At 38.8% G+C, this 21848-nt stretch overlaps 1 protein-coding gene across 2 annotated transcripts in view; it reads left to right on the top strand.

Annotated features, from left to right (window-relative positions):
* The window catches only part of LRRC1 (leucine rich repeat containing 1), a 70476-nt gene that overhangs the window by 29203 nt on the left and 19425 nt on the right, over nt 1-21848 (top strand). For both annotated transcript variants that reach the window (XM_039569344.1, XM_039569345.1), the window contains exons 3-7: nt 546-624; nt 3818-3907; nt 18074-18130; nt 19697-19760; nt 20440-20514. In XM_039569344.1, coding sequence (XP_039425278.1) covers nt 546-624; nt 3818-3907; nt 18074-18130; nt 19697-19760; nt 20440-20514 — 365 coding nt within the window. The remainder of the gene's footprint in view (nt 1-545; nt 625-3817; nt 3908-18073; nt 18131-19696; nt 19761-20439; nt 20515-21848) is intronic.

Genomic DNA, 21848 nt, shown 5'->3' with positions numbered 1-21848 from the left:
AGTGTAGTAGCACTTACTTGCAACCTGTCATTTTGAATAATATTTTCAAATTACTTGGCTATGCTATAAGGGAGGATGTTTCTGCTCCGTGAATGTATGTTACAGGTGGAGAGACTTGCATATTCTCTTCTTCCTTCCATTGTTTTCCATTCCCATGTACTTTCTTCCACTACAGAATGTGGGCATGTGTTGATCAAATCACAAGAGGTTCAGATTACAATTGGCTCTTTAGGACAGCCCTAGCACATCAGTTGTCTGATTCTTTTGATGGGCAGAGTCTGATAAAGATCAGTCCAAGGACAGGTGAGTAGTAGGAAGATGAATGTGGAGCAGGAGGGGAAAATGGGATGTGAAAAACCACAAAATGGCTCTGCTTCTATAGTTCTGTACTTGGACAGGGAGCAGTCTTGCATGTTGAAATGTCTTGAAAGATACCAAGATAACTCCTTGCAGTAGCAAGTTACTTACTGTCATTAGGCAATAATTTTGGTGCAGATGCAGTACAGTTGCTGACAATTTTTTCCTTTTTTTTTTTTCTTCTGCAGATATTCCTGAAATACCAGAAAGCATCTCATTCTGCAGAGCACTACAGGTAGCAGATTTCAGTGGCAATCCACTGACTAGGTAACTTCACCTTCTTCTTAGTACATGACACACCAGAATTGCAATCTTGCTGTAACAATTACAATTTTAAATAAGCCCTTAAAAATTGTGACCTAGGCTCTCTGTGTAATATTGCCAACCGTGTTTGTCTCTGGCAGGCACTGCAGCAAAAGTTCAGATTAAAAATGTGATGTGCATCTTTCCTTGGGAGGGGATGAAATTTGTTAGCCAACCAGAAAAATCTGATTGGGTAAATCTGATTGTCTATAAAATGATTTTCATTCCTTTCCTTAAATGCATAGCAAAACCATGTTAAGGCTCGGGAAAGATAAAACAATGGCTAGAACAAATACATTGGCACAAACCCAGGTGCCTGATGATTTGGAATAGACTTTAGATCAGCTGCTGCAGATAATGGCTTTTACTAATGATTAAAGAATGGACTAGCATTTCATCACCCTCCCATCAATTGGGACACAGTGACATGCAGTAACATGAGGCAGAAATGCACTGTGTATGTCGGTGACTGCTCTGTCTGCTGCCAGCCTTCGTTCTGATGAGCTGATGTTTGGAGCCTATGCACACTTTTAGTGTGGAAGAGGAGTTTTGTTTACATTTCTCTGTTCAATTTGCTGAAGAACTTGGAATTTTTCTCTTAAAGTGGGGGTGGAGGTGGCAAGGAAGAGGTGGTCTCCTGCTTAAAGCCTTTGAATACTATTGAGAGAACTATTTCTTGAACCAGCCATTGCCACAGAGCTCCTTTGTGATGCCGAGCAAGTCACATAAGCCAGAGTGCTTGCAGTGGGTGCTCACTGACCTGCTTTGCTTTGTACTGAGATGGTCAGATACTTGCAGGGTTAGCTGGCTGGCTGGGCTGCTGCAGTGCTAACAAACAGGAGTCTGTAATAGCTTAAGCTGCTCCAGTGGTTTTGCAAGGCTGCTTCTCCCACATGTGCAGCTCAGATTCTTCAGAAGTGTGCTTTGAATATTGCCCATAGTGCCTCCTAAGTTCTCTGAAAGTCACATCGCTGAGTGTTAAAGGGACACTTGTGATCTTAATCCCTGTGGCTCTGTAGCCTATTTATATAGTGAGGATAATAATACCACAAAAATCTGGCAAAGCAAACTGGGCTGAACTGATGTTTAGATACACAAGTGGTGAGGGTCACTGAGCAGCTTTTTTCCAGGCATCAGTTGCAGTGTATAAAGCTCAGAGCTGTGTCTCGTGGTATTGAAATCAAAATTGTCAGCAGTAGTGTTCTAGTTATCTTTCTTCATTCTGTGTGCTCAGTAAGGCCTGAGGCCTGAGTAATGTGTTTCCTTAAACAATAGTAATGCACAGCTACAGCTTCGTGGAATTCACAAGAGTTTTTCAGTGGTGTTGAAATAGATCTCGTAACTCTTTGTTGGCAATTTAAGGGAATTCTAAAACTTCTTGATAAAGTGGCTCCAAAGCGTATGCATGTCCTGGAAAACATCAGTCCAAGCAGTTTCGTAAGTTAGAAAGCACACATTCCAGAAACTGTTTACGTATGGTTGTCAGGTCTTTCTGTGATGAGATCCAGAATTTCAGTTTTACCTATATAATAGCATGTCAGTTTTGGCACTGATTTGCTCAGGCAAAAAAAAAAAAAAAAAAAAAAAAAGTGGGAAAGTCAAATAGTTATTTTTGTGTAATATTCTGGAGCTTTATTTTAGCCATTGATTCTTGTCCTTATTTCTCTAAGCTTAAAAGCCAGTCGGAAAGCTTTGCAATGTCCTACCACTAATACAGTATGTTACCTCAGTGTCAAATCACTGATGAAACTGGAGCATTAAACGTGGATGGCAGACCATTTTTCCAGTTGTTTTCAAATTATTTCAGGTTTATTATTTATATCAGTAAAAAGCTGATGCATTTATTTATAGGTATTTATTTATAGATATTTATACATATATATAGATTTATTATAGATACGGAAGTCCACTGCATGCTATAGATAGAATAGTTCTAGTTGGAAGGGACCTACAATAATCATTGAGTCCAGCTACCTGTTAACATCAGGGGTGAGCAAAAGACAACCAAACCATTTAACTCGACTCCTAAACTTATTAGAGTCTAAATAATAATGAATGGTTCCAGTGGAGCTCACCTTTTGAAGATAATGAGCATCTTCTGTTGATAAGGTCCAGAATGTGAAGCAGTGCAGTACAGAATTGGTCACATGAAAATTCCCTCCTGCCCCACATTGTAATTCGCCTTTTTCCTTCTCCCCATCCCCACTCTGCAGAGTTGTATTTGCCTGTAGGTGTGACTCCATTTGGCAAGTTGCCTGCAGGTCTTACCGTGTGCCTTGAGCTGGGTGATGGGGAGAGCAGGAACCAAACCAAATGCTACAGCTTCATCTTTGGTTATATGCCCTGGGGGTCTAGCAGAAGTTGAGTGGCTGGGCCAGGGGCTTCTGCTCCTTTACCTCGTTGGCCCCTTTACCTCATCCTGTCTCTTGTGCAACTGCAAACTGAGCTTCTTGGTAGAGACAGTGAGCAGCAAGTGGCACAGGAACCCCTTAGTGTGAGGGAACAGGGAGCCACGCTTTGCAGAAGACCAACTGGGTGATGGACCTAAAGGCTTTGGGAATTCTGGAAGTGTTTTGCATATGATTGCATTTTATAGTGTGAGAAGGGGGGATTAACATGCTGTTGTGTTGTGAACCAGTAAATGTGAAATGCTGTAACAGCAGAACATTGTCTTCGTAGTGAACAGAATGTTTCTTCAAAAAAGCAGCAGTTGAAGAGCAGCCTAGCAGCTAATACAAAATGGCCATGCTATAAGCATGTATGTAACTGGAGCCTGAATAAAAATAAAATTTAATCATTTTACCATTTGATTATACAGAAAAATAACAGTAAAAAAAATTTGGCTGCCTTTTTTTTTAATGTGTTTGATTTTATTTTTCAGTGTTGTAAAAACGCTTAAAATGTTCTCAAGCCATATAGCTTTTTGAAGTTGCAAATTGGGTGCAGGGCAGAGAGTGGTGTATCACCTCTTCTTTGACACAGAATAAATTTTAACGCCTCTAAACCATGGGGATTTTTTTAATGATCCTTAGAATTTTCTGAGACTCATGCTGGAATCTGGGTATTCCTCCCTCTGTGTGTACTTGCTAAATAAAGTGTTATTCACATGAATGTGAATACTTCTGGAAGTCCTTGATTTGAATTAATATCTCCATAGGTTGCCTGAAAGCTTTCCTGAATTGCAGAATCTAACGTGTCTTTCAGTAAATGACATCTCTCTGCAAGCACTACCTGAAAACATTGGGAAGTAAGTCCTTTACACTTTGTTATTTTAAATTTATTTTTTCTTTATTATTGCATTTATTGTATGAATGACTTGCATAATTGTATTTAATACACCTATAAAATTATTTACAGGTCTATCTTTATTTTTTCCATTCTTTCAAGTTGGAGGGATCGGTTTAAAAAAACCTTAAAACATGGCATTTTCACTTGGCATTCTCAGGCTAATGCAGAATCTAAAGTGTGTATGTGTATGGTTCAACTCTGTTCTCTAGGATTTAAAATAACTTGTAATTTTAGATGCAAAATTAATTTGGTGTTTTGTCATGCCGACCTGACCTTTTGCTTTTCTAAGTAGACCATTGATCCATTATTGTGAACATGTCAGATGGCTTGCAGCTTAGCTCAAAACCAGGCAATTGCTGGCACAGGAACAGATGGGTAAAAGCTGGCTGTGATCAGGATGGAAATTAGAAGGTTCCTAACGAGCTATGGGAGCAGTCTGGTTTTGAAAAAAACTCCAGTGGGAGCTGTGGAAATGAGAAGTCATAGAACAGCTCTTAAGATGAAATTTTATAAGCTTTTAAGATGTTTGTTCACTCTGGAAAGTAGAGTAGTGTTGAAAGGACAGACTTTCAAAGTGGGAACACATGGAAAGTGAACAATGTTTATTTGTCTCTTTTTGACTGAAATAATATCCACACTTGCAGAAGGGAAATCTCTTTCCCCTTAGCTGAGAGAAGGGTATCTCTTCCAATTTGAAGGAGTACTAGTAATTCCATGTCTCCTCACTTAAATATATGAGAATGACTGACTGTGCTGATTCAGCTTAAAGGCTCATCTAGCCCACCTTCCTTCTGCAGTTGCAGTAAGTAGATGCCTAGTGAGGATTCAGAAGAAAAGTGTGTGTTTGATGATTCTTCTTTCCATCCCCTGTTTCTGGTTCATAGGATTTCCTGAGCTTTGGGTTTTGGTTTGTCTAATTGATAGACCATAATGAATCTCTTTCATGTACTTGTCCAGTTTCTCCTTAGGCATGCGTAGACATCTTTAGTATCCTCCCCTGGCAAATAGCTGCACATATCTATTACCCATTGCAATGGTTTGATACTAGTTCAGTAAAATCCAGATGTTTCTAAACAGAGGAGTCCTGCAGAAAGTATCTTAATAATACGAGCTCCTGCAATGTAGTCAAGTTCAGACTAGCATTACTTTAGCCACTTCCCATGGATATGAAAGCTGTCAGCTGGCACCATGCCAGCTGCAACAGAAGTGGAAAATGTCTTTTGAAACCTCCCACAAGCACTAACTGGTACAGATAATGTATGCCCAGTGACTAGGGCAGAGTCTTATCTAAAAATTGCATGGACCAGGACTTCTGTGACATTCTTCCTTCACTATAAAAGTTCACAAAACTTTTTGTGCAGCTTTTTCAGCAGTGGCAGCTAAGAAAAGGCCTGTTCAGGCTTTGCATTTACTGAAAATCAAGGCAAAAAATTTGGGATCCTGTCTGATTCTGAAAATAAATACAAGAAACATGACGAGCACGATTCCCAAAAGCATGGTGTGGACTGCTGCTCTGCAGACAGTAGCTACAGGAAGATTGTTGGCTTCCTTGAGAGCTCACTGGCTGTGGTGGCTCTGGCATATTGCTTGTCCTGCCTCTCATTTGGTAGTGTGAGTGGTGATAGCCTCTGTTTTGGAGCAGATGACTGGAAACAAGTATGGTTAAAATGGGGATACCAGAATTTGTAGAGCTATTTATAGAGATCATGTGTGGAGCTGTGCAAGAAAGAAAAGTAAAAATTTGCCTCATACTGATCCTAAGCAGTTCATGGAAGTGTTGTGATACTATTTCAGCGTGAGCTCTTGCAGAACAGAGCAATGCAACCCATCCTTCCTCAAAGTCAGGATCTGATCCTCAATATTGAAGTCAAAAATCTGGGGTCCTCCCTTGTGTTGGGAAGAGCCACAAGCTTGTCTTGGTGAATTCTCCTGGAGAGACATACTTTTATTCAAGTCTGACAGGCGTGCTTTGATCTGGGAAGTGTTCCCACGTTAGTTGTTTGGAATGTGAATATTGTATTTTTACAAAAACACTTTAATCTCATTAGTAGAAATTTTTATTATCAGGTTTATATTTAAAGAAGCAGAGACAAATATGTGGGGCCGTTGTTTTTGCATCATCAGGTATTCAAAATAGGTGGGAACATGTTGGGAAGTCAACAGGAAGTTTGGACTGAACATGCGTAGTTTCCAACTAAGAAAAACGATAATGTTGCAAGAGGGAAACTCATGGGGTGTCCACCCAAAATGTAACTGTTCCTGAAGTCTGTTGAGGAATGTCCAACAGAGAGATTCTGTCTGATTCCAACTGGAAGTTATTGAGAGGTCTTATTTGTAGTGAACTGGAGCTGCAACCTGAGGTCCTTACAGATCACTTCTGAGAGTGACTTTTACTGATTTTTTAGCATTAGATCTATAAGTGAGAGTTTTATTTTTTTTCAGTCTGGCTACCAACAAATGCAACTTTCCTGTTTTAGTTGGCAAAATTTTCATCATTTATTGCAAATGAATTTGATGGTGCTGCCAGTCACCTTGTATTTGGTAAAAGTAGTGAAATGCTCTGTGGCTTCTCCAAAGGTAAAAACCACAAACTGGTACTCGTTGTTCCCCTCCTTTGTTCTTTTTCATCTGCTGGGACCCCAAAAGGTGTTTGGATATGTTTGCAAGTGCCTTATTGGAGCTTCAGTCTGCTTTGAGTAATAATGCATGTTGTTATTTGATTGAATAGGCTGCACCTATGTGCTCTATATGACATCTATCAAATAGTGAGCAAACAAATATATATACTAGTGTTTTATTCTACTATGGTTAGGCTTGTTTGGGGAAAAATTTGAAGTCCCTGTACTTGCTGCAGGTCTTCTGACCACTAGAGTATGTGGAACCTTGGGGAAGTGCTTTCTTACGGTCTTATAGTGCTGTCTAGGAAACTGCCTAGTACAGCCAGTGAAATCTCTAACTCATCTTCATGTAGTACAGTGATCAGAATGTACTTAGTGTCTTTTTTTTTTTTTTTTTTAGCGACCTACTTACAATCTTGTTGCAATGCAAATTTGCCTTACTGTCTTGAATGGGGAAAGCAGCAAAAGCAATGGCAAATCTTTTACAAACGGCAGTACTTTAATGTTAGTAAGAAAGTTCTTACTAATGGCAGATAATAGACTTGAATTGCCTTGCGGTGAACCCTTAGAGGAAGTGTGTCTTCCTTGTGAATTCAGGTATCCAGTCTGTTTTTCCCATGGTCTGATGTATGAGTGCCAGTGTTCAGCTTCACTGTCCCAGGCCAGTGTTTGAACTTGCTCAAACTACTCATATGTAGAGTTCTGTCAGTACTTTTACTGTGCTGTTAAGAATTCTTCTGTGCAGACCTTCTATATTTTTATTTTCTTTTGTGTTGCCAAAAGGAGTATTTTTAAGGGTCACGACTGGATGTTTGAAGAACATAGGCAAGGCCTTCCTTGAACCTTTTGTCTTTCTTCTTGCTTATGAATAGCCACGCTCCGAGTATATAAACTTTTCTTACTCTGTGTGACCACTTCAGTCGGCTTTTCTGGCTGACTGTTTTTTTCTTGCTGGATTAAACCTACTTCTTTTAGGCTCATGTGTTGTTTCAGGGCTTTCTAGAAAGATTTGTGACAGACTGCCTTAGGACTGGATAACAGACTAGATACCCTGATATTATCAGCACTGCTTTTTGTGTTTTTCTGTGATTTGTGTTCTCTTAACTCGTGGTTCGGTTGCTATCCGGAGTAAAACAGTGAATGCCAATGCATGGGAGATACTTAACCTAATAATTAGGTGGGTGCAGCTTGGAGCAGGACTTGTCCTGTTGGCTAGTTGAACCATTTGGAGAAACAAGTTACACCATTTAAGCTGTGAGTAGGAGTGTCTTTTGCAGCCTTTCTCCATCTTAATGAGAGCAGGTCTAATTTCCTTGCCTATTCTGCAGGGCCGTCTGTGTCTAGAGCTGCCCAACAAGCAGGCATAACCTGTTCCTCCCAGCATGGGTAACATTTAGGAATTTCCCCTTGCTTCTAGGATTATTTTCTTCAATACTTCCCTATTCATGTAGCACTCAAAACACAGGGGATGACTTTTTCCTGAAATTGAAAAATCAGAGTATTTGTACGTAAAGGGATTTGAAAAAATTGGGATGTGAGGCTTCCTAGGGCATGTCTTACAGTAATAGCATGAATATTCTGATGCCCAGCACCTTTCTTATACATATGTGTTCATTCTGTAGTGCTGGCTTCAGCCCACTGTAATATTGGCTTTTTTACCAGTAAAGATTGATGATTTTAGAGATCTGCATAGTGCTCTTACAGCTTAATGTCTGGAAAGAGAAGAGAGATTGTGTCAGCTTTGTATGTTTATGATTTATTTGTGGTTCTTAGGCTTGAATGAGATCCAAGTACCTTCTTTGGAAAGCTTTTTATGTATCTCTAATGTTTAATCTAGTGTTGGACTCTCAGAACAGTGCATCATGAGGAATTGGCCTTAGCTGGAAAAACAGTCCTGTCAGCATGAAATACATACTTGAAAAAGACAGTTATCTGTCACATTCTGTAGGGGTAGCAAAATCACCTAATTTCTTCAATGGCTGAAGCAATGGGCAGAACTTTACTAGTGTGCTTTAAATTATGATTTAAGACCTGCTGCCCACTGGCACACCAGACATCTAACTCCTACCCAGTTTTTAGCTTTCACCATTTTTTAGCAGTCTTGTCTGTGCCTGGGAAAGATAAAGATTGCCAGATTACTTTTTTTATTTTTGATATTAAGCTTTAAAGTAAGAGATTATTCATGACTTGCAGGTAGGGTATTTTGAAAGTTCCCTACATGGCAGATGAAAAAGGATTTCCTCCACCATACGCAATCTTTATTATTCCCCTGAAAATGTACAGATGTTCTCCTACTTGGACATGATCTCAAAATCCTGAAGATTCAACAAAAGATCACAGAAATGTAATGATTTGTAGTATCCCCATCATTCACAGTCTCCCTCTCCCCGCCCTTCCTTTTTTTTTTTAAGACAGCTGCACAGTCTGTGATGCAAGAAACTAGGATAGCTTTATTTTAGCTTCAGAAACTTCTGATGTGGGGAGGGGTGAATTTCTTTAGATGTGAAGGGTATTCTGATGCTGCTGACTGATGAGTCTGGTTTACCCCCAAGCTGCAAGCAGGCTGAATGGATCTGTGGACCCTTACTACTGAAAGGGAATTACCAGGTAAGCAGAGATATTTTTCCTCTTAACATTTGCAGCTAGCAGGTAGAATGCTGAAATAGGCATTTCATTATGAAAGTGAACATAATGAAAAGAATAGAACAAATGTGCCTGCGCTTAGGAGCATTGTTTTGCAGAAGGATTTGTTACAGGCATGCTTTTAAACAGTTGTGGAACCACAAATACCCAGAGATTTCATGTTAGTCACTGAGGGTGGTGGTTTTACATATATATGTTTAATTCTAGAGGTTTTGAAGTTTTCAGCAGTTTCTGAACCAGAATTTCTAATATTGATCATAGAAGAAGTAGCTGGAGAATAAAAGGCAAGGGTGAATCTTCAAAGGCAAGGGTGACCTGCTTAATACAGATGGTGCAGAAGCCGATCAGAATGGCAATCCTTAGAATGGATTTCTGGGCCAGTCCATGACTGTGTTTTTCTTAGTGTATGCCTGGATGTCTCAAGTGTAGATTATGCATCTGGGAGCATCACACAGAATGGAAAATGTTCTTAAAATTGTGTGGAACAAGACAATGTAATTGTCTTTTCAGGTTTAGCATAATAATATCTGATTAACATAAAGTCTTACATGATACAACAGAAGTGATGGGGAGGCTTATCTCACAAATACGTAGAAGGAGGACTATGTGTAGGTGGTCTGGCTAGGCTGATATAAATAGTATTAAAAACTCCTACTGTGGCTTAACTGAATTTAGCATGGCAAGAAATATTTACAGAGTTTGAGTAGGTAGAGAATTCAGTGTTAATCACAGCTGGTTGGTAAATGACAAAACTGAATGTTAAGAACGCGGAAGTTTATTTCAGGAACACTAGCAATGTCGTAGTGAATGCAGTGCCAGCTGGCCTTTAAATAAGAGATGTTGCATCCTGTATGTTACACAAGAAAAAATATTTAACATATATTTAACAATATTTTTTAAAAGTGAAATAATTCCATTTTTATTGAAGTTGTTGAAGATTGATGTTGCATGAGTGGAAGATATTTTAAAAATGAAATTTTGTGGTAATAGTGAATTTGTTTAGCCTTCCCAATCCATTTCAATAATCTTGATAAGCAAATAAGAGGGTGTTTGGTTAAAACATTCAAAAGTGAACAGGATGAGCTGTAATTACAAATCTCTCTTTTCTTCTTAATGATGCCTTTGAAATTCATAGGAAGTTCAGTGTTCCTGTCCATTTTTTGGTCTTGTTGCCATGCATGAGGGACTGAGTAAAACTGATCTCAGCAACTTGAAAGCCAAGCTTAAGTAGAAAACTAATCTTAATTAGCAACTTAGACTATCTTTGTAACATATTTAGGGACTTCCTTGGCCATAAACTGTAGAATTTTATTTTTAAAATTTGAATGTGACTTGTACTACTGGCCATGTATCGAGGCTTTCCCTCAGTTAGTGGCTGGTAAGATATTTATACTTTTTTATCCTGTTTTCACTTTTGGAAGACATGTAGCTTTTTACGAACCAATTAACGGTATTGACAATTCAATCCAAGTAACTCACTATGCAAATGCACTTTTCTCTGACTCTCAATGTCTGTGCTAAGTCTAGGAGGACAAAATTATCAACTTTACTTTTTTGGTCCCTATTTAAAATCAGTCTTCAGAAGGAGTATTTCCCCACCCTAATTTGTGTCCTGTTCTCCCAGGTCTGTAGAAAATGACAAGTGTTAAGAACGTAATCCTTAATTTCAGATTTTGTTACAAGAATTATTACTAGAATGCTGTTCTGCTTATCAAGCTCTAGAAGTAGACTGCTAAGGAAAGCCTCATGCCTTTCCCCTGAATGTTATACACTTAAATTTGAGAGGAAAGAATAATGTTTAATTTAGATACAAGTTACATGAAGTTACTTTGCTTCCAAAGAGAAGGAGGAGGAGGAAAGCTTTCAAAGATATTTCTGGATGGTCTTTAACAGTACTGGCGAGACATAATAACAGTTTCATCAAAACCAAATCTAGTTACTTTGCTTTCTAGTTGCTTTTCCAGCTTCCCTTATATTCCAAGGTAGAACCGCAGGACTTCATGTGTGTGAAGATCAGTTTGTTTTGAAATAAGGAAGTGCTCTCAATTAGGAAATTAATACTTCCTGTAATTTCCAGCTCATGTAAGAATTTCTGGCATTCAGTACCTAAGAATCTGCATAAATCGCTCTTCCCTGTGGTATGGTGTGGGCAGAAGGTCTCTTTTTCAATTCTGTCAGATTAGTTTTGCAAAAGTTCATCAGTGCTCTTTTTTGTCATTCACAATGTAAAACAAGTTTCTATGAGCAAAGGGTAACAAAGGCAGGACTGTTGTACTATTTGTAGGTTACCATATAATGGATATGAATTCCAAGGTTCTTTCATGGTAACTTTGTCTAATTATTTGCCAGCATTATGCAGTAGTCGGAAGCAAAATAAGCATGTAGTGTTGAACCTTTTAAGAAGGTGAGAAAAATGCATGCCTGGAGCATATAGACCACAAACTACATGGTTATGTGTCAAGAGACCCTTAGTAATTTCTGGAAGCATAATCCTTCCCTATATGGCAAATACTGCTTTAAATTACACCAAAAATCCACATGGAGCTGGTTGCTGGTTGTTAGACACGGGGAAGATGCGTTGCTGGCAGGTATAGTAACTGTGGGTGAAATAAGGCAGATTCAGGGAAGAACTGAGGTGGTAGTTAACTCTGGAAAGGGGTACATGCTACAGGAGCTCTTGAAACAATCCAACTTCAGGCATCTAATTTGATAGAATGGGTTGGATTGGTTGGATGGGACCTTCAGAAATCATCTAATCCAGCCCGTCTTTTGTGGGCAGAAACATCTTGCATTAGATCTGGTTGCTCAAAGCCCTGTACTGTCTGACCTTGGTTTCTAGGGAGGAGGCATCTGCAACTTGTCTGGGTGTCCTGTTAGTGTCTCACTGCCCTCATTGTAAAAAAATTCTTCTCCAGACTGAACAATGCCAACTCTCTGAGTCTGTCCTCACAGGAGAGGTGCTTCAGTCCTCTCACCATTTTTGTGCCCTCCTCGAGACCTGCTCCAGCGGGACTGTGTCTTTCCAGTGCAGGGGCCCTTGGAGCTGGATGCAGTGCTCCAGGTGGGGTCTCACCAGTGCAGAGTCGAGTCACTTCCCTCGACCTGCTGGCCACACTTTTTTTATGCAGACCAGGATGATATGGTTGATGTAGGCTTGGGAGTTTGGAGATTCGGTCTTTACAGGGTCTGTGTGCAGTTGAGGAAACAGTCAAGAAAGAAGAGAAACAGGCTTCGTTTGGGTGTGACTTGGAACAGGAGCCTACCCTGTTCCAAGTCCAAAGGTATATGCTGCACCTTCAAATACTTATAGTCTGAGTAAGTGGTATTTTGAGAGCTGGCTAGTTATTGATTAACCCTGTCATTTTCGTGGGGAATAAAAGCTGCTAAGCATCGGGTTCTCAGTGCATTGTTGATCTGCAGCTAGAAGCCTTGTGGGATGGGAGTAGCTTACTAGGATTCTGTCAGATGAGTGACTTGTCATCTGACTGGTGTGTCCTGGGGCAGGGTCATACATGTTACTGGTAGTTTTATTTGGCTGTGGGGATGGGCTGTAATATGTTTAAATAAGGCTAATTTCATGCATTGTTCTGCCATTGTCAGAGTACTACAGTTACCTTATCTCTTGGAAGACCCTTGAAGGGACAGAAAACCCATGTTCCTTTTCTGCACAAAAAAAAGACAGTAAATTGCCTAGTTTAGACTTCTTTCCTTCCCAGTTTAGAGTCATGACAAATGTTTTAAGGTGTATGTGCTGTATATCCAGGCAGGGTGTCTAAGTACCAGTAATCTTCAGATGCTGGCTCAGTGGAGTCCTTTGGAACTGGTGCACTCGCCAAAATGTGGACTTAATCTCTGATTTCTGTATGCTGCATCCTTGAGCTGTGTTTTGAAGTGATTGCTGCTGCTGCATAAAAAGTGTAATACCAGACCATAGTCGGAATCTATACTGTGTTCTCTCCTTACGTATCCTTATTGTGCAGAACTTTCTATTGTTCTGTATAAATTTGGGGACTGTTCCCATTGTCCTGTGTTTCATTTTGCAGTTTCACAAATGTAAGGAAAAATTACATTTGGGATTTTTTTTATTCCCCTAACCAGCTTGAAACATGCTGGAAAGGGTGCAGGTCAGGCCATGGATTTCTGCAGGTGCTTTAGATCTTCATCTCTTCCAGCTTTGCTTCCTTATTTCCCAAAGCCTGTATTCTTGTCTTGCTGGCTCAGCTGTGTGCCACTTTTAACATAAGGTCCGAAAGTGTAGTTTTTATTACTCAAGAGAAGGGTGTTGTTCAGTTTTTATTGACAGAGCATCTTTAGCTTTTATGTCGGTTCCTTTTGTCATCTATCTTCATTTTCTCCTAGCTTTTCCTACATTTCTCTTTCCACTTTTGTAATTTTAACTTTTTCCTTTTTCCAACAAGGAAATAGTGTATGTCTTACCATGCTTCCCAGTGCTTCTCTCAGAAACCTTTGCTAGTCTCTGCCAAGGGCTTGGATCCTCCTAGTCTTTTTGCAGGGACTGGGATAGAAATGGGGTGTAGGGTGTTGCTCTTAAGGCTGACTTTCTGTCCTCATGGATAGAGGAATATGCTGCAACTGTTCCCCAAGATTAAAGTGCTAGGATAAACTCATAGCACTTCTGTATTTTATAACTTTACAAAAGATACTACATTTAATGTATGCTATACACTGAAAACGTAGTTTCATCCAGAGTAACTATGGAATGTCTCTCTTTTTTTTTTTTTTGCTTTGGTTTTGTTTTGGTTTTTCTTGTGTGGGTTTTTTTTTTTGTTTTTTGTTTTTGTTTTTATTTTTTGGTGTTTTTTGTTTTTGTTTTTTTGGTTTTTTTTGTTTTTTAAGTTCAGTGATGTTGTTGTACCTATTGCAATGAATCTCTGTTGTTTAGAGAGTCATCTGTCTGTGAAAAAGTTCTTTTGTAGAACATGGTGGTGCTGATAATCTCGTTGTAATCAATCCAAACTGGCTTGCTTTGGAAGAAAAAGAACAACAGGCTTTGTTTCTGGTTTTAGTGGATGATTCTAGTCTAACCCTTGTTTTGGAGTAGACTGCTGCAGTTGATAAAGGAGTATTTGTGGTATTCCCTATCTGTAGATTGTGTTGGATTGCACATTTCTCTCTCAAATCCTGACAGGAATGCTCAGGAAAGACACTTCCAGCATTTATGTCTACTTTGTTGCTATTAGTTTTGTTCTCAGTGATTGATTTCACATTCTCTTCATTCTTCTAGCTCACACAATGAGTACCAATATCTACAGTTACTGTTGGTAGAGTGCTGAACAAGTATATCTGGTTTATACTGAACCTGACATTTTTAGCCATTGTACCTTTAAATTCAACTTGGTTCCACCCTTACACCAGAAATCATCTGGAATGCTGGGATGGAAAACGTGTAATTATTTTAGTTAGCTTCATCCTCTGCGTGGTTTGTCTGTTTCCTTGTGCTCAGTAATTTCACACACATGCTCAGTGTTCAAGGTGCGTGTGGTAGCTTTTGTAGTGAGAGTTATTACAACATTAATGCTTTTTACAAAAAAAAAGTCAGTATCTTCTGTCAGTATCTTCTGACGGTGGTGTTTTTTTGTTTGTTTGTTGTTGTGTTTTTTTTAATCTTGTTGCTGTTTTGTTTTTCCTTCCCCTTTAGACTATAAATTACATTTGCTTGTGCATTTTCTGTTGGTTTTTTTTTTTTTTTTTTGGAGCAAGGAGTGTTTGTTGGAAAGCAGCCTGCAATGCTCTGTGGTGCATTTGCATTTCTAAATGCAGTTGGTGAACAGCTGCTGATGGAACTGTCTTTAGTGTGAGTAAATTAGACTGCTGTTGCCTTTGTGTTTTATGGTAACTTCCCATGATTGATTTTCTCTACAAGATGAAGATTAGAATTAGGGAAAGAAATCGATAAGGTATGGCTTGCTTTACTTCTTTTCAGGGACTTTAGAAATACTGGACTGACAGTGCACCTGTAAAATTAAGGGCATAGGGAAAAAAGAAATTATTTCATTTAGTATATTGTGAAAAATAGCTATTTGTGGCTGAGAAGAAGAAGGATTACACTTTCTGGAGAGAGTGTTACTAAGTCAGAAAACATACTTGAAAAATAAGTTATGTAAAATTTTTCCTGCAAAAGACTTAAAATTGTGTTTCTTAACAAAACTTAAAAAAAAAAAAATTTAGTACACATACAATGTGGTAAGAACCTGTTGGTAAATGTAAGGATGAGCTATACTTCTGCTTTTTAATGTATTGGAGATTAGTGCTTCAGTACATCAGCATGTCTTTTATATGATACTATTTTATATGATAGCTGTCACATTTTAGATTGCAGCACATAGATTTGCTGGGAGCCATTTCTGTAATTAGTCAAAATGCAAGAATAATAAGTCACTGATTTCCTTCCATTTTCTGACCTCTCTATCAAATAGATCCATCTTAAACATAGTATTTCACTCTAATGATGCAGCTTTGCTGGTTTAAACTTCATAGACTTAGGTCTCTGTGTTGGTGGGATGCCTAATTTTGCTTATTGGGGTCTGCTTACATTGGGTTTGTACTCAAGACCTTGGAAGAATTAAAAAGGATAAAGGAGTGTGGGGCAGTATCTTTTCTTTTGTTCCAGGGTAGAGTTAGGGTTGTGAGCATGCTGTGGGTGCGAGTAGCTGTAGAATGAATAAAGCACTTCTCCCTCAGAAAGCTGTGTCATTAGAGATGAAAACGTAGTCTGGCAGGTGGCCGACTCCCAAAAGAAGACAACCTGGGCTGAGACTGTGGTGGGCCACAGTCCCTCCACAAAGTGTGGTTGGATGCTCGCAAGGTACCCACAAGGGCACAGCTGCCAGTGAGTGCTCACAGTGCTGCAGCACAGCTGCCTTCCTTGCACCTTCTTGGCAGCTGTACTAGCCCAGGGGTTTAAGGGGATTTATTCTGTGTTGGTTTGGGGATCTGTGTTACTCTCCTTGCTGGGTTATTTTTAAGCAGGATCAATTTCCTGAGCTGATTCACTGGCCTGCCCCAGTCTAATGATATGATGAGGCTGGTTAAGATGGTGGTTCCAAAGTTCTTACTGTTGAACATGCTTTTCTGACAAAGATTTCTGTTCAGCCACAGTCAAAGTGGTGTCTGAGGTAAGAGAAGAAATTAAGAGATTGCACCATTTTACTCATCAACACTTCAGCATGATGGGGAGGGAGATAAGTAGATGTGGGGTGATGTGTAAACACAAGATTGCAAGGCAACTTGGAGGTGTGCACATCCTTTTTGTATTCTCTTGATAAAAATGAATCATGGACCTCACCTAATACAAGCTTGAAGAGAAAGTGGAAAATTCAAAGGAAGGCTGAAGTAAGTTTCTAGAAAACCTGTAAATGCAAACATAATGGCAGTCTGTGGGCAGCAGTGCGGGTAAGATCAGACCTACACACCTTTTGCAGAGAAAATGGTTCTCCATCACCCCTTTCCTCTCCCCCTCCACTTGTTTGGTTTTCATGAGGGTGTTGGATACCATGTCCCACCTTGACTTGTGTTTTATAGTTTTAAAATTTTTATGTGTGAATTTTCTCTTGTGTTGTTGGAATGATGGCTTGCTTATTTCTGTCAATGATTTTGAGTGGCAGTAGCAGAGTTATTCTCACTTATCTTTTAATTGAATTTGTAATAGACTTCTTCTAAAGTATCTTTGCCTATGTGATATATTTTAAGTATACTTCTGGAGGAATACAGAACATGTTGGGTAAAATGTGCTTATTTTATAAGCTGGAAAGGGCTGCAGAGACCATAATCAAAGGTCCTGTGAGATTTCATTCATTGTTTTTTGAATGCAGTATGAAATAGGCGCATGAGATAAGGATTTATTTTTCAGGCACCATCAAAAGTCAATCCATGAAAAATCTTCTTTCCCGTTTAGTCATTACATCAATTCTGTTGCTTTCCCCTGCTTTGATAACTGTATTGAAGTTGCAATGTGAAGATTTTTCTCTTTTTTTTGAGGCTTAAGTTTTATTGAGGTTATCAGCTGCTTTTTTTTACTGGAGCTTAACTAATTATTCTGTAATTTGGTAAGCTGGTATTGTTTGAGATGAGAAAATATTTCAATTTTATGTAGTCTGAATGCATGGAATTGTTTTTGTGTTCTTTTTTTTTTTCCATAAGGTGTACAAATTTAGAATTAACATCTGTTTCAAATTTAGTGGAATTCTTGTTTTTCGTCTAGATTTTATTCCCTGCATACCAGGGCAAAACATAATTCTGTTGTAGAAAACTCCTTATTTGCAGTCACCATATCTGATTTTCATTTTTCCCTGGGATGGTGGAGGATTAGAGCAGATTATAGTGTTGGGATAATGTCTGACTCCTTGTGTTCCATTTAGTCATAAATAACCCCCTGAGAAATCTGAATGTTGCCATGGTGATGTTAGTAAAAGCCTCGGATATGGGGTGAGCGAGCCGCTTAGAAGCAGAATGTCACTTAGAGTAATGAGCACACCGTCATTAGGACAGTGATGGGTTTACCTGGTGCTCTGTAACTTTGGGAGCCCATGCCAGATTCTGAAGGCGAGTAACTAAAAGCAATTCAGATGTAATATACTCTGTTTAGTAACTTGCAGCTACAAACCTTTTAACAAATGGAAATTTGTGTTTTATGTGTTTACTTTCTAGCTTTAAGTATCACAGAGAAGCAAGCAACACCTTAGTCTTTCTATTCTGCCTTTCACATGGTGGTCTGGTTGAATTAAAACAAGAAGAATCAGTTTATAGCAACTTGTTTTAAACTGTGTAAATGCACACTTCTCTTCTTAAAATGTGGAATATAAAAAGATGGTATTAAAATGTGGGATTTTTTTGGTTTTTTCCAGTCTTTATAACCTGGCTTCACTGGAACTGAGAGAAAATTTACTGACATATTTACCTGAGTAAGTCACATCGCATGTGTTTCATTATATTAACATAAAATGTTTTTATTCTTAAAATCTGCTCACATAATGAAACTGAATGACAGCTAGAAAAAATATTCCAAACCAGGTAACAACATGAGATACACCCTTCTTTTAGCAGCATCTACTTCCATCCATTACTTCTAGTTGTACTTGATTAGTAGTAGCAGGAGCCTGCAGTCTGCATGGATTGGCTTTGTTCTATAAAAAAGTATTCTGTATGAAATACAGCAGCACCAAACATGTCCTGCATGCATTGAACAAGCCCATCTGCAGTGGGAGTGCTGGTTTGGGTTGTTCTCATGATGAGATTTTGCAACTCTGAAAGTAGGGCAGTAAGATCTCTGAGATTTTCACTCTAGACCTTTATAGCATTTAAATAAGTGTTTGTATTCAGGGCTGAGTAGCCAAAAGCTTCTAAACCTGGAGGTGAATCCGTTGGTAGCAAACTAGGCCTTCTGATGTCTGACTTCAACCACCGTGACTTCTGGAGAAAAAAGTTATCTGTGCTGTCTGTATTGTGGCAGAGGAATTGGTGGTCTTCTGTTAGACTAATTTGGTATCTTATACTTTGGGGATCCTTTTTGTCTGCCTAGAAGCAGCCTCTTCTTTAGTGAAGGAGTTTCCTTCCTTCATTATCTGTCTGCTTCTTGCAAGAGTTTTGTTGATTCCTTGTGCTTGTTTAGATAATCTTAATAGGTACTGTAAAAGATTTAACCTATTTTAATCAGAATGTCTTCCCCAGTTGCTTTGGGGTCATTTTTTCCTGTCAGTCTACTCAGTGCCTTGGTTGTGGCTGTTGATGGCAGTGAGCCACAAGACACTTCAATGTCAGTGGTCAGAAGATAGGAATTGCTAGCTAAGTTTGGCCATCCAGTGTCAGAATGAAGCTATCACAAATGCTGACAGTTTTATTGCTCCTGGAAAATTCTGACTGTCAGTAATGTAGCTGACAATTCTTTCTGGTTTTTGTGCTGCTGCAGCTTTGGGGAAAGTAAGCAAGAGCTCTACGACAGCCGGATTTTGAAGGGTGGCCCTCTGTTGTCTGTCTGTTTGAACTTCTTTTACATCCTTTTGTGCTTCCCTGTGTTTGCAGTCTCAAAAACTGAAGTATTTCAGAAATTGATGGATCATGTTGAGAAGATAAATGATGGATATTGAGTCTTGAGTCACACAGTTATGTGATCACGGTGGGGAATTTTTATGCAATTGCATAACTGCAAATTTCCCCTAAAAGTAAATCTAACTAACTGTACTAAAGTATGTGGCATTTGCTACCCCAGGGGACTTACTGTTAAATTAAAAAAAAAGTAATGATTTGGTTGCTTACTAAGTTTTAAGTTTCAAGGGCATACAGTTACACTGACAAACCAAATTATTTTTTCAGTAAGATATTGCTGCAAACAGTCTGTGCCTGGTAAAATAACTGTCTGCTTACACTGCATTGTAATTTGAAATTCAAGTTTCAGTAAAATGAGCTTATTCAAATACATGGGGTTTCTGTTGCTTTAGTCTAATGTGGTTTTGTTTTGACTTATCTCACAGATCACTTGCCCAGCTGCAGCGACTAGAAGAACTTGATTTAGGAAACAATGAACTTTATCATTTGGTAAGAGAGCATGCCACTGAAACTGCACATTGGTCTTGTTTTATGCATCATTTAGGTTAAATAAGTTATAGGATGTCCAAAATGGAAGAAAGAAAAATATATGGAGGGAGAGTCTTTTTATAGGTGCAGATGAATTTTCACAGTGAGCTGGTGCTTTCATATCTGCTTAGTCTTGCTCAGTACAATGTCACTTTACTCGAGAAACTGCAGCTGATCTCTAGAAAATGGCCCAGCTTTTTTTATGGAAATAAAAAGGAGTGGAAGGACACAAACTCTTGTCTGTGCTTGCAGTTATAATTGCCATATGGACTTGTGTCAGGGGATGGTTGGGCTAAGGGGTTGAAAGTTCCTACATTGTCACAGATAAATCTACCAAAAATGTATCTGTCATCTCCCTTAAGGTGGCTCAGGTGAATGTTGGATGGATTCTCAGTAGATCAAGGCTGTGCAGGCAATTTGTTAGTGCATGCCAGGTAAAGAATGGTAGCTTATTAAGCTGTAGCAATTAATTTGTATGATGGAGTTTCCAAATGCTTATAGTCACTACTTCTAACCAAGGTACTTCTTAAATAGTGCTCTCAGTAAGAATTGGGTTACTTAGACTGTAATTGTTGGGTAGCTGTTTGTTTTTTACTTGAAGCTCCTATGCTACTTAACTTCACTGCTTTTTATGTTATAGCCAGAAACAATTGGTGCACTTTTCAATCTTAAAGACCTTTGGTTGGATGGAAACCAATTAGCTGAAATACCTCAGGTAAAAATGAGCTCTACTGATACTGTTTTGAAGATGCTTTTAAAAGAAAACCTTTTCATTCATTCCTAAAGGGAAGTGCTTTAAAATGGAGTATTTTTTCAGTCTGGGTCTTTGCCTGGGTTTGGTTTTGGGTGTGTAAGGGTTTTCTCTTAATGAGTTCCTCTGTAAGGGATTGGCCATGATGCTGTATGTTGTCAGAAATTTTCTTTTAAGCATTTTGACAAAGGAATTGTTTCCTAATACGCACATTGTTCAGTTTGTAGGATGACACATCATCTGTTTATAGTTCTTGCCCTAAGATCAGGGAGCCATTAGTTGTTTGAGCTAACCCTCGCCTTGTGTATCTATCTGAATTGCAGTTTTAAAAGTTTTGAGTATGAATCCTTTTTTTTTTTTTTTTTTTTTGTAGTCATCTTCATCCATTTAAGCATGATATTTGGAAGAAGTACAATAATGGAACTGTTACCATAAACAGAAATTTTGGTTTATTCAGGCAAATCCCCCATCTGACATCAGTCACGGGATGACGGAACTTAGCATTTAAAGCTTACAGCACTCTAAATTCCCTTTCTTAAGAACTTTTATAATATGTGGGATGGTTCCTTTTCCCTCTTTTTCCTTTACAGCCAAGTCAAAACCTGTTTTTCTCTGTTCCTCCTGCAGTTTGCTGTTACTTGCTGCATGGATCTCATTGTCAACTGTGTGTCTTGGAAATCAGTTACAGTTCAGTGGGTTTAGTTGACTTTGTTTTTGTTGGTTGGCCTAGTAATTTTTTAAGTAGAGGTGATAGTTCATAAAAGGTCAAGTGTGACTTCAGCAGCCGTTTTTGTTAAAATTGACCATTATTGTGGTCAGTGTCCAAAGGGTGAACTTGTAATATAAAGGGTATGTGTTTAATGAAAGATCCTCTTGAGAGGTAGGCATTTCAAAAGTAAAAGAACCGATCTTGTAACTTAGGATCAAGGCCATTGCTGTATGAAAATTTCATATATGTAAAAGTAAAAGGCACTTCTTCCTCATCCATTCTGTTCTCTGAAAGGTGATTTGGATGACTAAAATGAGATCTGTTCTCAAGTGTGTATAGGGATGTCTGTGTGCATGGGGAAAGGGGGGATGCTCTGATAGCTAATAAAGTCAAAGGTATTTCTCTGTCTAATGGTTGGGTTGCCGTGGTAAAAAAATTAAGTAGTCATTAATAATAGTAGATGATGGCAGTATAACTTGGCAGTTCAGATACGCTTGCCAGAGCAACACCCTCAATTCCTATTTCTACATTTGTTGTAGCTGGGAGATGTGAGGATATGAAATCCCTAGATGTCATGGCATGTTGCTGT

This window comes from Corvus cornix, chromosome 3 (genome assembly GCF_000738735.6).
Source record: "Corvus cornix cornix isolate S_Up_H32 chromosome 3, ASM73873v5, whole genome shotgun sequence".
Lineage (NCBI taxonomy): Eukaryota > Metazoa > Chordata > Aves > Passeriformes > Corvidae > Corvus > Corvus cornix.
This window is presented reverse-complemented; position numbering and strand designations above follow the sequence as displayed.